Genomic DNA, 12,357 nt, shown 5'->3' with positions numbered 1-12,357 from the left:
GAGAGACAGAGAACATTTGGGAGTTTCTGGTCATTGTTACAGTCCATAAAAACAAAGAGCAATGTATTCCATTTGTGGTAGATTTCCATCCAGCATCTCCTATCACCTAGCAATTAGGGAGATGCACCCATTGCTAGCAAACTCTGAATGTCTTGCTGGAGCTGTCAACAAGCCTCCTGTTGTAGCATTTTGCCAGCCTCCTAATTTATGTAAACACTGTATCACCTGTGTGTACCTCATGGAATCAACTACTTTCAAAACCACTAGGATGGGCAGACCATATTACATCAAACAGAACATCACCTGCAGGTCCTGCAATATAATTTATGTCATTGAATGCAAAAAAACAGAATATCATATCCAATATGTAGGAAAAACTACAACTCACCTACACATACACTTTAGAAGTCACAAATCAGCAATCTTGAATAAAAAAGTGGAGCAACCAGTTGCAAAACATTTTAACACTGAGGGCCACAGCCTGTTGGACTTACCTATAACAGTTACAGAGATGCCAACAGATCCAGCAGCATTGACTAGAAGAGAATTTCTAGATATGCTCCCTGGACACATTGGCCCCACATGGCCTGAACCTAGAGTACAGTACAAACAGCTTCTGCCAATGAAGCCCCTCTGAGCATTCCATCCTCAAAGCTCTATAACTGCCACCTTGGTAGCAGCATTTGTATGTTGGCAGCTGATGAAGGTGGAAGCTGAAATGTTTTGTTAATATAATAAAAACCTCTGTTTTTTTAATCACAATTGTGTGTGTGTGTGTGTGTGTATTTGCCTGCTGAAAGAGGTGGCTGATGGTTTGGGGGGGACTTAGGAAGTTACATTTAGAAGGGGCCTGAGTTCGAAACATTTAAGAAGCTTTGTCTTATACACAAAGAGTAGTAGGCAGCCTGCATGTGTGCAAAGTAGATTCCTATGACTTCTAGCCAGCTCCTCTAACTGGAATCCTTGTATAACAGGGATGAGGGACCTATGGACCTCCAGATGCTGCTGTACTTTGACCTTCCATCATCCCCAGCCAGTATGGCCAATGGTCAGGGATGATGAAAGTTGCTGTATTTTTTCTGTTTTGAAATGTAATTATTTGTTTTTAAATCTGGTTTTAAAATTGTGGAATGGTTTGTTTGTTATCACCTGCTTTGTGTTTTTCTGTTGTTTGAAAAGCAGTCTACAATAGTCCTGCAATACAAAATCTGGAGAGCCACAGGTTCCCCAGGCCTGCTACATTATATAGCTTCACATATTCTTGTAGGCAGAGCACTTGATAGTGGTTCTTTTTTCTCCATGCAGCAGTACCAGAATAGATTGCGGATGCTTTCTCTCTAATTGATAGAGAATTGAAGTTGCAAGGAAACCTTTTGCCCAAAGCTGTGTGCTGATTTCATGCCCAAGCTCTTGGTCCAAGGTGCCCCTGTCCGCCTGACCATACCGGCCCTTGTACATTGTGGTCAGGTTGCTAGATTCTAATGTATATTCATGAAGCTTTGAGTGTTGTTTTCCATGAATATGGAATCATAAATTGCAGAGTGTTTTTGATACATGAAGAGGCACATGCAGTTGATTAAGCCATAGTGTCTCCTTAGATTATGTTGAATCCTACATATCACCCAAGTTTCGTTTAGGTATTCTGGGCATACATACATTGAAATGTGACCATCAGTATCACTAAACTACATGCATGCCTGCTACCTCTCTTCAGGGCACAGAAGTGGGTTTCCCCTTTTGATCTGAAAGACTTCTTTCAGTAGCACACTTCTACTTTACTCCAACCTATGATGCTGGCCAGTGATCTGACTCATTTTTGCCTCCTTCCTTTGCAGAAACACTTCCAAAAAATATAATATTATGGCCTTCAATGCTGCTGACAAGGTCAACTTTGCCAGTTGGCACCAGGTAGGACCTTGCACTCAGGCTGCTGAAATTTTCAATCGCCAAGAAGCAGTAGACTGAATTTTCTATGTTGAGCTTTTCCCGTAACAACCTTTGACCAGCTTATTTGAAGGATTGTCTGTGTCCATATGTTCCCCAAGGCCTTAAGTTCAGTCTCCAAAGTCCTGCTTTCTGGCCTACTGGCTGGAAAGATCAGACTGACCAATAGTGGCCCCACACATGTGGAATGCCCTCCCTGGAGAGCTGAGTCATTTCCTCACCCCACTTTTAAAAGGACCCTGAAGCAATGCCACTGAAGAGATCTTTTGCTAGGCTTTTTATGACTAATTTTTGGTGTGTGTGTGATACGCATTGGTGTATCCTGGTGTATATTGGTTTGATTTGTGAGCCTCTTTGGAAGGATTTGTATCCTGAAAGGCAGGATATAAATTACTATAACTGACAACACAGAGGTACTCATTTTCTTTATAGGATTCCTAGATGCAGCTTGTTGCTGGTGATGGGGTGACCTCTCTAGGGTAACATATACCATCTCAGCCAACCCAGAAGCCAGTCTTGTGCAACACACTGCCTTAATAGTGCCACAATCTCCCTGCACAGCTAACAAATATAGGGGAGTCTATAGTAGTGAGTCACCTCATAAGGGTCTTCTAGTTGACACTTCTGCCCTCTTCTGTGCTAGCCTGTTTTAATTTTCCATCTGAGTATAGGATACCTCTTACTGAGGTAATAAGCCTGTGTCTTGACTGTGATACTTCAGACTAGAGGTGAGAGCTTATATTATGGAATGCAGGGCAGATTCCTACACATAGAAAACTAGAGGTCACAGAAGAAGACTGAACTAGAGCCTATTTTTCCATGTGCATCATGCAAGTATCAGCTGTAGCATGAAGTGCACACAGGTTTGCCACCTCAGTGGGAACAGGCCTTAGCTTGGGTCCACACCAGAGTCTTGACTTCATGTGTTTAGCACATATGCTCCATCTGTAGAGAGCTCCTTGGCTTTCATGCTTGTGCATAGCCAGATTGTGGGGCTCCTCCATCTTTTCCACGGCTGCTGTTCTGATTTCCTTCAACCAAACCCTTGTCTTGGTTATCACAATCATGTGGCTGCAGCTGGATAGAAAGCAGGTGCTAGATGATGGTGACCAATAGAAGCAATGGCTACTTCATTGGAATCCATACAAGACCACCTTTAACAACAAAGTTGGGCTGCTCAGGGACAAAATTATCCCCCCTCTTATTAGAGACAATGCAGTGTTTTCCTTGGCACTTCCTTTCCTGCTTCTCCATAGGCTAAGATGGAGCGAGATCTCAGCAATAAGAAGATTTACCAGGAGGAAGAGATGCCAGAGTCAGGAGCTGGCAGTGAGTTCAACCGTAAGCTGCGTGAGGAGGCACGGCGCAAGAAATATGGCATCATCTTAAAGGAGTTCAAGCCTGAAGACCAGCCCTGGATTCTGAAAGTCAACGGCAAGGCTGGACGCAAGTGAGCGGTTGATGGTGCTTTTTGCTAAATGGGTTTTGCTAAATTGGTTTTAGAACTGCAGCTCAAATTTTGGAATATTGGCTGTCATTACTCTTCAGTTTGCTTGTACTGGGGAAAGCACAGGATGGGAGCATGTGGTGAACCTCTCCAGCTTTGTGAGTGGAACAACTGACATCTAGAAAGCTGTAGTTGCAATACAATGGACTGCCTTCAAGTTGATTTCGACTTATGGTGACCCCATGTATAGGGTTTTCATGGTAAGCAGTATTCAGAGGGGGTTTACCATTGCCTTCCTGTGAGGCTGAGAGGCCGTGACTGGCCCAAGGCCACCCAGTGAGCTTCATGGCTGTGTGGGGATTCAAACCCTGGTCTCCCAGGTCGTAGCCAACACTCTAACCACTGTACCACACTGGCTCTCTTAAACCTGTAGCTAAAAGTGTACAATTGAGAAAACTGAAGTCCCATAATTGGAATGTTGGGCTAACTTCTGAATATGTGCCTATTTTTAGGATTTTTGGACAGTTAAATATGCTTTTATCCTATGAATAAGTTAATCAAATCAAATTAACATTATTCTATTAAATGTAAATGTTTCAACACCACTGAAGCCTCGAGATAGAGGCCTTTTGGGGAAGTAGTAAAGTAACTTACAAAATAAACAAAAGCGGCTATTCCACATTTCCACATAACCTTAAGCCACTCCACTCCAGATGCTTGCCACGCAACAGAGGCACAAGGCAAGAGCAGTCAGAAAACAAGCCACACTTTGGAGAAACAAACCATGGCTTGTTTGCACATCTGTAAGAAGATGTGGCTCAAACAAACAATGGTTCAGCAAGGATCTTGGGTTAGGGCATAGCACCAAACCATAGTAAAACACACCATGGTTTGTAAACCAGCAATAAACCATGTCTTCACATTATGATTGTTGCCAGAAAACAAGCCATGGTTAGCATGCTGGGCCGGGTTCAGACATTCAAACAAACCATACTTTGGCTAAACAAACCATGGTTTAGTGCAAGGGTGGGGAACAGACTGAATCCTTCCCCCACTCCCCAAGGACCAATTTTGACAGATGACAACTTGAAAGAGGATGGCTGTCAGACATCCCATTTCAAGTTTGCTTGCAAGCAGCAAACTGACCTGAAAATGATGACTCTTGGTGTCCATCAGCTTGTTCCTTTTTGGAATGGAAACCACAACTGTGGGATCTTGACATCCTAATAGCATACTACTTTAAACTCCCCATGTTTCTTTTTGCTCAGGTTCAAAGGTGTGAAAAAGGGTGGTGTGACAGAAAACACCTCCTACTACATCTTCACACAGTGTCCAGATGGTGCCTTTGAAGCCTTCCCAGTCAACAATTGGTATAACTTTACACCCATTGCCAAGCACCGCACATTGACTGCAGAGGAAGCGGAGGAGGAATGGGAGAGGTGAGTGTTCTTTCCAAGATACGTCATGCAGTGGTCATAAAAAAGCTTGAAAGGTTGGTGCATGCTGGGAATCTTCACATCCTGAACCAAACGAAGGAACATCAAAGAGCAGATTAGATGTTGAAAATAATTGGAAAGGCAAAGGTATAGAATTTAGCCGCACTGCTGGAGAGTCTGCCTGTAGTCTAGTCCTTTAAGAATGGGCAGCTTTCTGTTGCCTGATGGAGAGATGTTTAGGAAGCTCCCATTTCCAGTCTGGTGCTGCTGTTGTTACTGCTTACATAGTGCCTTTCATGAGATTGGGAAAAGTCTGATCCTGTTCCTGAGAACCACACTATCCCTGACTGGAGTTTTAAGGCTTCAGTCAGGTTTCTTACAGGTCTCTGTGCCAGATGGGCCTTGCCTTCCCACCATAGTGTCCTAGAAGCAGGACTTTAATGAGCAGTCTGGGTCTCTTTGTCTTTTGCAGGCGGAACAAGGTTCTGAACCATTTCAGCATCATGCAGCAGCGGCGGCTGAAGGTCCAAGGCGAGGGAGAAGAGGAAGAGAAGGAGAAGAAAGGCAAAAAGAAAGGGAGCGATCTGAAAATCCATGACCTGGAAGATGAGCTGGAGATGAGCTCAGATGACAGCGAGTGCAGCGATGCTGATGGTGCGAGGGGCTGGGGGGGGGTCGCTCTGCATTGGATTCTTGAAGGACCTAGTTGAGAGGCACCAGCTTGCCTTATGATGGGCTCACTCTCAGCCCCACTGAGTCTTCCTTCTGTCCCGAGTGGAGAATTCTGGGAAGAAGTGCCCTGAGAGGCTTGATTAAACTTTGTAATACATTTGGACCACGCAGTAAGGGCAGGCAGGGATGAAAAGGGTTATGGTTCAGCAAACCCCAAACACTTCTCTGCACCTTTGACATCTGGTACTGCCTTTTTCTTGCTTGGATGTATTCCTCATGGAGAGGAGGGATGGGCAGACCTCCTTTGGCCCCAGCTATTTATGGCAGTTTCCCTTGTTACATCCTGTGGGAGAAGGCTCTATGTGTTTGGTTTTTGTCAGGGATAGTGAACCTGGTGTCCTTCAGATATTGCTGGACTCCACCTCCCATCAGCCAGGGAAGCCAAGGGTCAAGGATCATGAGAGTTGTAATCCAACAACATCTGGAGGGTCACAGGTTCCCTGTCCCTGCTGTATGTCATATAAAGCGCTCCCCTCCCCCTCGGGTTGTATTTCTGGGCTGCCATTTTCAGTGGATAGCCTTAAGATTTTTGCCTTGTGAGAAAAGTGGGTAACATTGCCCATTATTCATTAGGTGAGAAGCCCACTAAACCCAAGAAGAAACCCCCTCTGACCAAGAAGAAGAAGAAGAAGAAGGGATCGGATGATGAAGCCTTTGAAGACAGTGATGATGGGGACTTTGAGGGCCAAGAGGTTGACTACATGTCTGATGGATCTAGGTGGGCACCAGAATGGGTAGGAAGTGGTTTCTTCCCAGCTGAGACAAGCATTGCCTGGCCAGTGGTCAGTCTGCTGTTGCTACTCTTTCCCATTTTTTTCCACAGTGGGACAGGTGGAATTCTCTGCTGCCAGTTCATGTTGCCTCTTTGTGTTGTGTCACTCACACCAGGACTTTTCTTTGTCCTCTTACAGCAGCTCCATGGAGGAAGCAGTGGGCAAGCCCAAGGTGACCAAAGAGGAAGACATCCCAAAAGGTATGTGACTCAAAAGGTCATACAAATAGCAGCAAGGCCTCAAGCAGCCCACTGAAGCTTGGTGGCTTTTATCTATTGGCCCTCATGGCTATTATGCCTATCTCCTGTGTAGGATACAGATGTGTGTGTGTGTGTGTGTGTGCTTTTATGTTCACGTGCAATCAGATTCTGTTCTGTCTCTGCCCTCATCTATGCTTTCAATGGTAGATCAGTCTTATGCCAGCTTGAATCTCATGGCTTCCCCCAAAGAATTCTGGTAGCTGCAGTTTGGGGAGGGTGCTGAGCATTCTCTGCCTAAAGACTTCTACCTAGCTCCACTCTGCACTCCTTTCAGAACTGCACTTCTCTGCAGCCACCCACCCCATTAGGGTCCCCTGGGGAAACTGCCAAGCAGCCACGCCATTCACCAACTGTCCCCTCCATATGTGATGCTCTGTCCTGGGCAAGGTAAACTGCCTTGAGCCCTCTGTGGCCCCAGGTCAGATCATGCCATCTCCCAAGGAGACAAGTTGACCCAAGGCCTGTTTCCTCCTAACCCCCTTTGCCTTGTTGCTTTGCAGGTATAGATGAAGCAAGTGAGAGTAGTGAAGATAGTGAGGAGGAGAAGCCTGTGGAGGAGAAGGAAGAGGAAGAAGAGGAGAAGAAGGTCCTGACTCCCCAGGATAAAAAGAAAAAGAAAGGTGAAGAAAGCTTTAGGGTACTGAAGCTGGTCTATGACAGAAAGCCAGGAAAGGGAAACAGGCGTTGGGCTTAAGGAAGGCTGGGCTGAGTTTATGCTGCAATGTCACAGAATACAGCATTGGGCAGAGCATTCAGCTTCCCAAGGATCTTTGCTTTCACTTGTTAAAAAAACCACCACCACCCAAGGGTATATAGCCCTTCTGGCTATAAAGATATACTTTAAAGGCTGTGGGCAGTGGCTAATGGAAGCAGGGTGAAAGTACCCTGTCCAGCAGGTAATTTCTCACCATAACTAGGTTGCAGGACTCTGTTTTCGTTGATGCTGAATTCTAACTCTTGTGGCACTCACAACCCTGGCCTGCTGAAATAGTCTCCAGCAACACACCTGGGAGCCTAGAAGAGTTACATCAAAGCAATATTTCTGGCCTTGCCACCTTGGGAAATAGTTAAGGGTGGGAAGAATCAACCTACTGCCTTCCTGAGGTTATTGGATTCCAATGTCTATCAGTCTCAGCCAGCATGGCCAATGGGTAGAGGAAATGAGAGTTGTAGTCCATAACAACTGGAGATTAGCTACCGCTTTACTTTTGGCCTGAACAACCCTACAGCAGCTGTGAGGGATTCCCTGAGAGAGCTCTGGTGATTAAGCAGCAGCCTGACATCCTAGAGCCCAGGTGGCTGGTGGTCAGGATGCTGCCTGTGAGTGGTTTGTTTCTAAGTCTGCCATGAAGGCAGCAAACCCCAGATTGATTTTGATTTGCTCTGCTTTACAGACACCAGTGATGAGTCTGAGACATCTGAGGATAGTGACATTGACAGTGAAGCATCTTCAGCACTCTTCATGACGGTAATCCCAGATGCAGTAGGGGGGTGAATTCCATGGGTTTGGCTCGTGTGTGGAGAGCAACTGTCATTTTCAGCTCAGCCTGGTCTTCACATGTAATAGAATTGGACTGACACTAATAGCAGCAGTAGGAGAATCATTTTTTAATGTCCTCTTGTATTAACTTCCTGTAAGCAGAGAATGATCACAGTAAGGAGTTTTTCCTTGATGTGCTATGTATTCTGGTCGGGGTGAGGAGTTACTTGCAGGAATCTTTCTTTTTTTTTAATGCAAGGGAGCATTTTTTTAAAAAATTACATTCCTCTCTGCCTCCCAGCTTCCACCTGAACTGGTCCAGTCTTCTCTACCACCTTAAGATTCTGTCATTTCCCTGTTCCATGAGTAGGCTAGGCCTGTCTCTCAAGGTGTGTTATGTGATACAATCTGCTGCCTTCACTGATAAAATGGGGGCATAGAGCTGGATTAAAATACTGTCCATCTTGTTCCAGTACAGCATCAGAAGCGTTTGTTTGGCAGGGGTCATCTCGCTTTATAGAGACCCCTCAATGGAAGCTTTAATATGCACCGAGCCATTAAGATTTTTTCCTTTGGTTTGGACATATTTATGCTACAAGTTACACAACCTGTATTATAGCAGGGTGTGCATTAATTCCACCTCTAGTATTTTTGTTCTTAGGTGTTTACCTAGGCCTCAGTGCCATGGATAAAAATGTTTTGATATTTTAAAGTTGATGGGACTTCTAGGAAAGGCTTTATGGACTGAAGGAGGGTTGGGTACATGGAGAGATCACCACTCTCCCCATTTTTGGGGTGCCTGCCAGTAAGTCCCAGTTCCTGGCCACGGTCTACCAACCTCTCCTGGATCCTATCCCAATTTCTGAGAGTTCAGTTGGAGTTAAAAGACAAAGAAGGAATGTAAAAATCAGTGGCCTAGTTTGCACATAAGCCATAGTCAGAAACAAACTATGGCTTACTATGAACGAACAGTCTGTACATGTTGCTCAGCTGAGCTCACCTCTCTCTTTGCTTTCCAGAGCCGGGAAAGTGGTACAGCTAGGTTAGTATTAAGAGCAAACTAGTTCTCGTGGCTGGTTTCTCTCAAAAGAAGCCACGAACTGGAGCCAAGAGTTGTTCTTGGGTTACAGCTTATAATATGTTTGCAGAGAAGCAAACCACAAGAGATGGAATGCAAGTGTCACTGAGCCAGCTGCTATGTGGTTTCTTTCCCAAATCTGGAAAGGGAGAAACAGGACAGGTGCAATTTGAGCTGGTGCACACTCCTTTTTCACAAGAAGCCATAAGGTTGTATCCAATATTAGTCCTAATCAGAGTGAATCCATTGAAATTAATGGGCATGGCTAACTTAGGTTCATTAATTCCAGTGGGTCTACTCTGAGTAGGACTTGAGTACAGGTACAACCTCTAGCTTGTTTCTGATTATTATGGCTTAACCTTTGCATGTGAACTGGGCCAATGAATAATTCCATTATTTTTTGTGTACGTAGTATAGGACACCTCTGTAGTTCTGAGTATTGTTATTGCTTCTGTGTTAGCACAATCTATTGGCAACCTAAATTGAACAAATATGTCTATGTTGTGTATAACCCCTTATGGTGAATGTGCAAGTTTGTTCTCTCTTGACTGGTAGGTGGTGTCCCATTCACTTGTTTCCTAATCTTTATACCTCTAGTATTGTTTTCCTGGTTTCTAACACTATCATTAGTACAGCCTTGCAAATTAGTCTGCAGAAGTTTCTACCCTATGAAACACTTTACTAATCTGCCTGCCTGATACATTTATGTGTTGCCCTTTTAAGACCCTAAAGGGTGAGCAAATTCCCTTGCCTAGTTGTCTGGATATTCCCTGGTGAATGGCAATTTACAAACCAAAGTTAGGCTTACTGGTTTCATGACCCAGGCTTGATAATTCTGCCTCTCCTTCCTTCACTCATCACATCTATAGTTTTCTTCTCAGTGCTGGCTATATTTCAGGCCTGGTAGTCCAATCCTGTGCTGCTGTTCCTCATGCTCAATGGGCACTTCAACACAAGTAAAAAGAGCTCCTGTTTGCATATCTCTTAACTCAGGGATGGAACACATGCAGTTCTCAAGATGACGTTGGGCTCCTATTCCCATCAGCCCCAGATAGCATGGTCAGTGATCAGGGATGATGGGAGTTGGCATCCAGCAACATCTTGAGGGTTATAGGTTCTCCATCCCTACTCTAGAGTAGTAGTGCTTGAGAGGAAAAGTGGACCCCAGCTGAGCCTATGCTCCTGCCATCACAGAAAAAGAAAACTCCTCCCAAGAAGGAGCGCAAGGGCTCAGCTAGCAGCTCGCAAGGGAACAGCCGCCCAGGGACACCTTTAGCTGATGCAGGCAGCACTTCATCCACACTACGGGCTGCAGCGAACAAACTGGAACAAGGTACAGCAGAGTGTGAGCATACGACAGCTTCTGACCTTTACCTCTTGGTTAGCATGATGCATTCTGTAACTAGTATATTTCCCTTAAATATCTGCTGTTCTTCTTTAAGACAGTTTCTAGGCCTTATGGTTGGAGAGATGTATTTGCATATTTTCAAAACTGCTCCCATGTTCAATGGGCAAGGCTCCTCTGTGAGTCTGCAAAGATGCCTGTTCCACTCCTCTCTGTGGCCTTCAGTTTCCTCTCCCATTCTTTGTAGTCCATTTGACCACTAGTAATAAAATAGTAATAAATAAATAAATGTACAAATAAACAAGGGGTCTGTTCTCTCTTCAGCCGTTCTCATTCATTAATTCATGTGTGGGGACCAGTATTCTTGGTTTTAACTTGCCAGGGAAGAACAGACTTGGATTGGACACTAGGGATGGAGGGAAAGGCACTTGGATATTGTTGTCCTGAGGCTGGCTGGTTTTGTTTTTCTGGAACAGGAAAGCGACAGGCAGGGTCCAGTGAGCTCCCTGCAGCAAAAAGGCTGAAAATGGATGCTGGGCCCCAGACCACCACAACCTCAGGAAAATCTACTCCCCAACCACAGTCAGGCAAGTCAACACCCAGCAGTGGGTAAGTGTACAAGGATCAGTTCTTGTTGTTGTTGAGGGACAGGATTGTTGCTGTGGATTGAGCCCTGCTGTTACCATGACTTAAGCAATTATATTGACTCTGTAATCTATAGTTGACTATGATGATACATAGTGTATGTAGTGTAGTATAGTTGCTAAGAATGCAAGTTGTAGGGCTTGATCCCTCAGTTCATATCCCACCTAAGTCCCTAGACTTGCTAGTTGCTGCCTTCAGCAAGCCACTATTTCTGTCATTCACCACCATCTGCAATATGGGGATATTATTTATTCCTTATTTTATTTATTAACAGAATTCTTAATCTGCCCTTTGTTCCATAAGAATCACAGTGTGGTTTCCAGAGTCATATCATCATACAAAAATGACAAAATACAGCTTAACATTATGCACCACTTTAAAAAACCATCACAGACAATAGCAGCAGTTCAACCACATCCTAAGACAAGGTTGAGGAACCTCCAGGCCACAGGCCTAATTGGGCCTGCCTAGTCCTTCCAAATGGTCTGTGAGGTTATTTTTAGCAAACCACTCCTCCCTGTCACTCATGCAACATCATTGGATAATCATCTCTGCTGATGTAAAAAACTTGAATAAGTTAAAATTTTATTCACTGAATGCCTGAAAGAACATAAATGTTTCAACCTGCTTCAGAATTCCGTTAAATCTATCTCATACCATGCATCCAAAGGTGGAGAATTCTACAGCTGGGATGCTGTTACAGTAGAGGCCCATTCCAGTGTCAGTGCCCAGGAGGCCCCACCAACTGGCTGGACAATGAGACCACAACTTTGACAGGAACAGCAGCAGTATCAACTGGAAACTTCCCCAGACCATTCAGGAATGAAGTTCCATAAGTCTCCAGGGGCAAACCATCTTAATGAAGCCCCACTCTTGCTGGGGGGGGGACGTTCACCAGCCCTTAACCTCAATACCTGATAATGGAGTTAATTTAACTCCCTGATTACTAAACCACTACCAGTCCACTCTGTGGAAGAAAAAACCAAATTGAGGATGTGAACCAACCTGTGTTGGTTCTGTGATGTACTGAGGCAAGCCCAGTGATTATCATAGTGGCCATGAAGTCCTGATCTGGCCCCACCAAGGTTGCTTCAGCATGGATATCGAAGTACAATGCCTGAGGCTTCTCCAACACCACCCTCTGAGGCAGCCTTGGCCAGCTCAGGCACAGAGCAGTACACCAGCAAGATCCCTGTTCTGTCTCTCTGGACCAGTAC

General features: G+C 44.9%; 1 protein-coding gene across 4 annotated transcripts in view; it reads left to right on the top strand.

Moving 5' to 3' along the window:
* GTF2F1 (general transcription factor IIF subunit 1) overlaps positions 1–12,357 on the top strand; it is a 30,471-nt gene that overhangs the window by 16,415 nt on the left and 1,699 nt on the right. For all 4 annotated transcript variants that reach the window (XM_061613890.1, XM_061613891.1, XM_061613892.1 and 1 more), the window contains 10 exons: positions 1,836–1,908; positions 3,201–3,394; positions 4,660–4,830; positions 5,300–5,481; positions 6,133–6,277; positions 6,471–6,532; positions 7,093–7,212; positions 7,987–8,060; positions 10,345–10,483; positions 10,972–11,104. In XM_061613890.1, the coding sequence (XP_061469874.1) occupies positions 1,836–1,908; positions 3,201–3,394; positions 4,660–4,830; positions 5,300–5,481; positions 6,133–6,277; positions 6,471–6,532; positions 7,093–7,212; positions 7,987–8,060; positions 10,345–10,483; positions 10,972–11,104 (1,293 nt within the window). The remainder of the gene's footprint in view (positions 1–1,835; positions 1,909–3,200; positions 3,395–4,659; positions 4,831–5,299; positions 5,482–6,132; positions 6,278–6,470; positions 6,533–7,092; positions 7,213–7,986; positions 8,061–10,344; positions 10,484–10,971; positions 11,105–12,357) is intronic.

The sequence above is a fragment of the Rhineura floridana genome, chromosome 3 (assembly GCF_030035675.1).
Source record: "Rhineura floridana isolate rRhiFlo1 chromosome 3, rRhiFlo1.hap2, whole genome shotgun sequence".
In the NCBI taxonomy this organism is placed as follows: domain Eukaryota; kingdom Metazoa; phylum Chordata; class Lepidosauria; order Squamata; family Rhineuridae; genus Rhineura; species Rhineura floridana.
The sequence above is the reverse complement of the archived record's forward strand: the minus strand, read 5'-3'. Positions and strand labels throughout refer to the sequence as shown.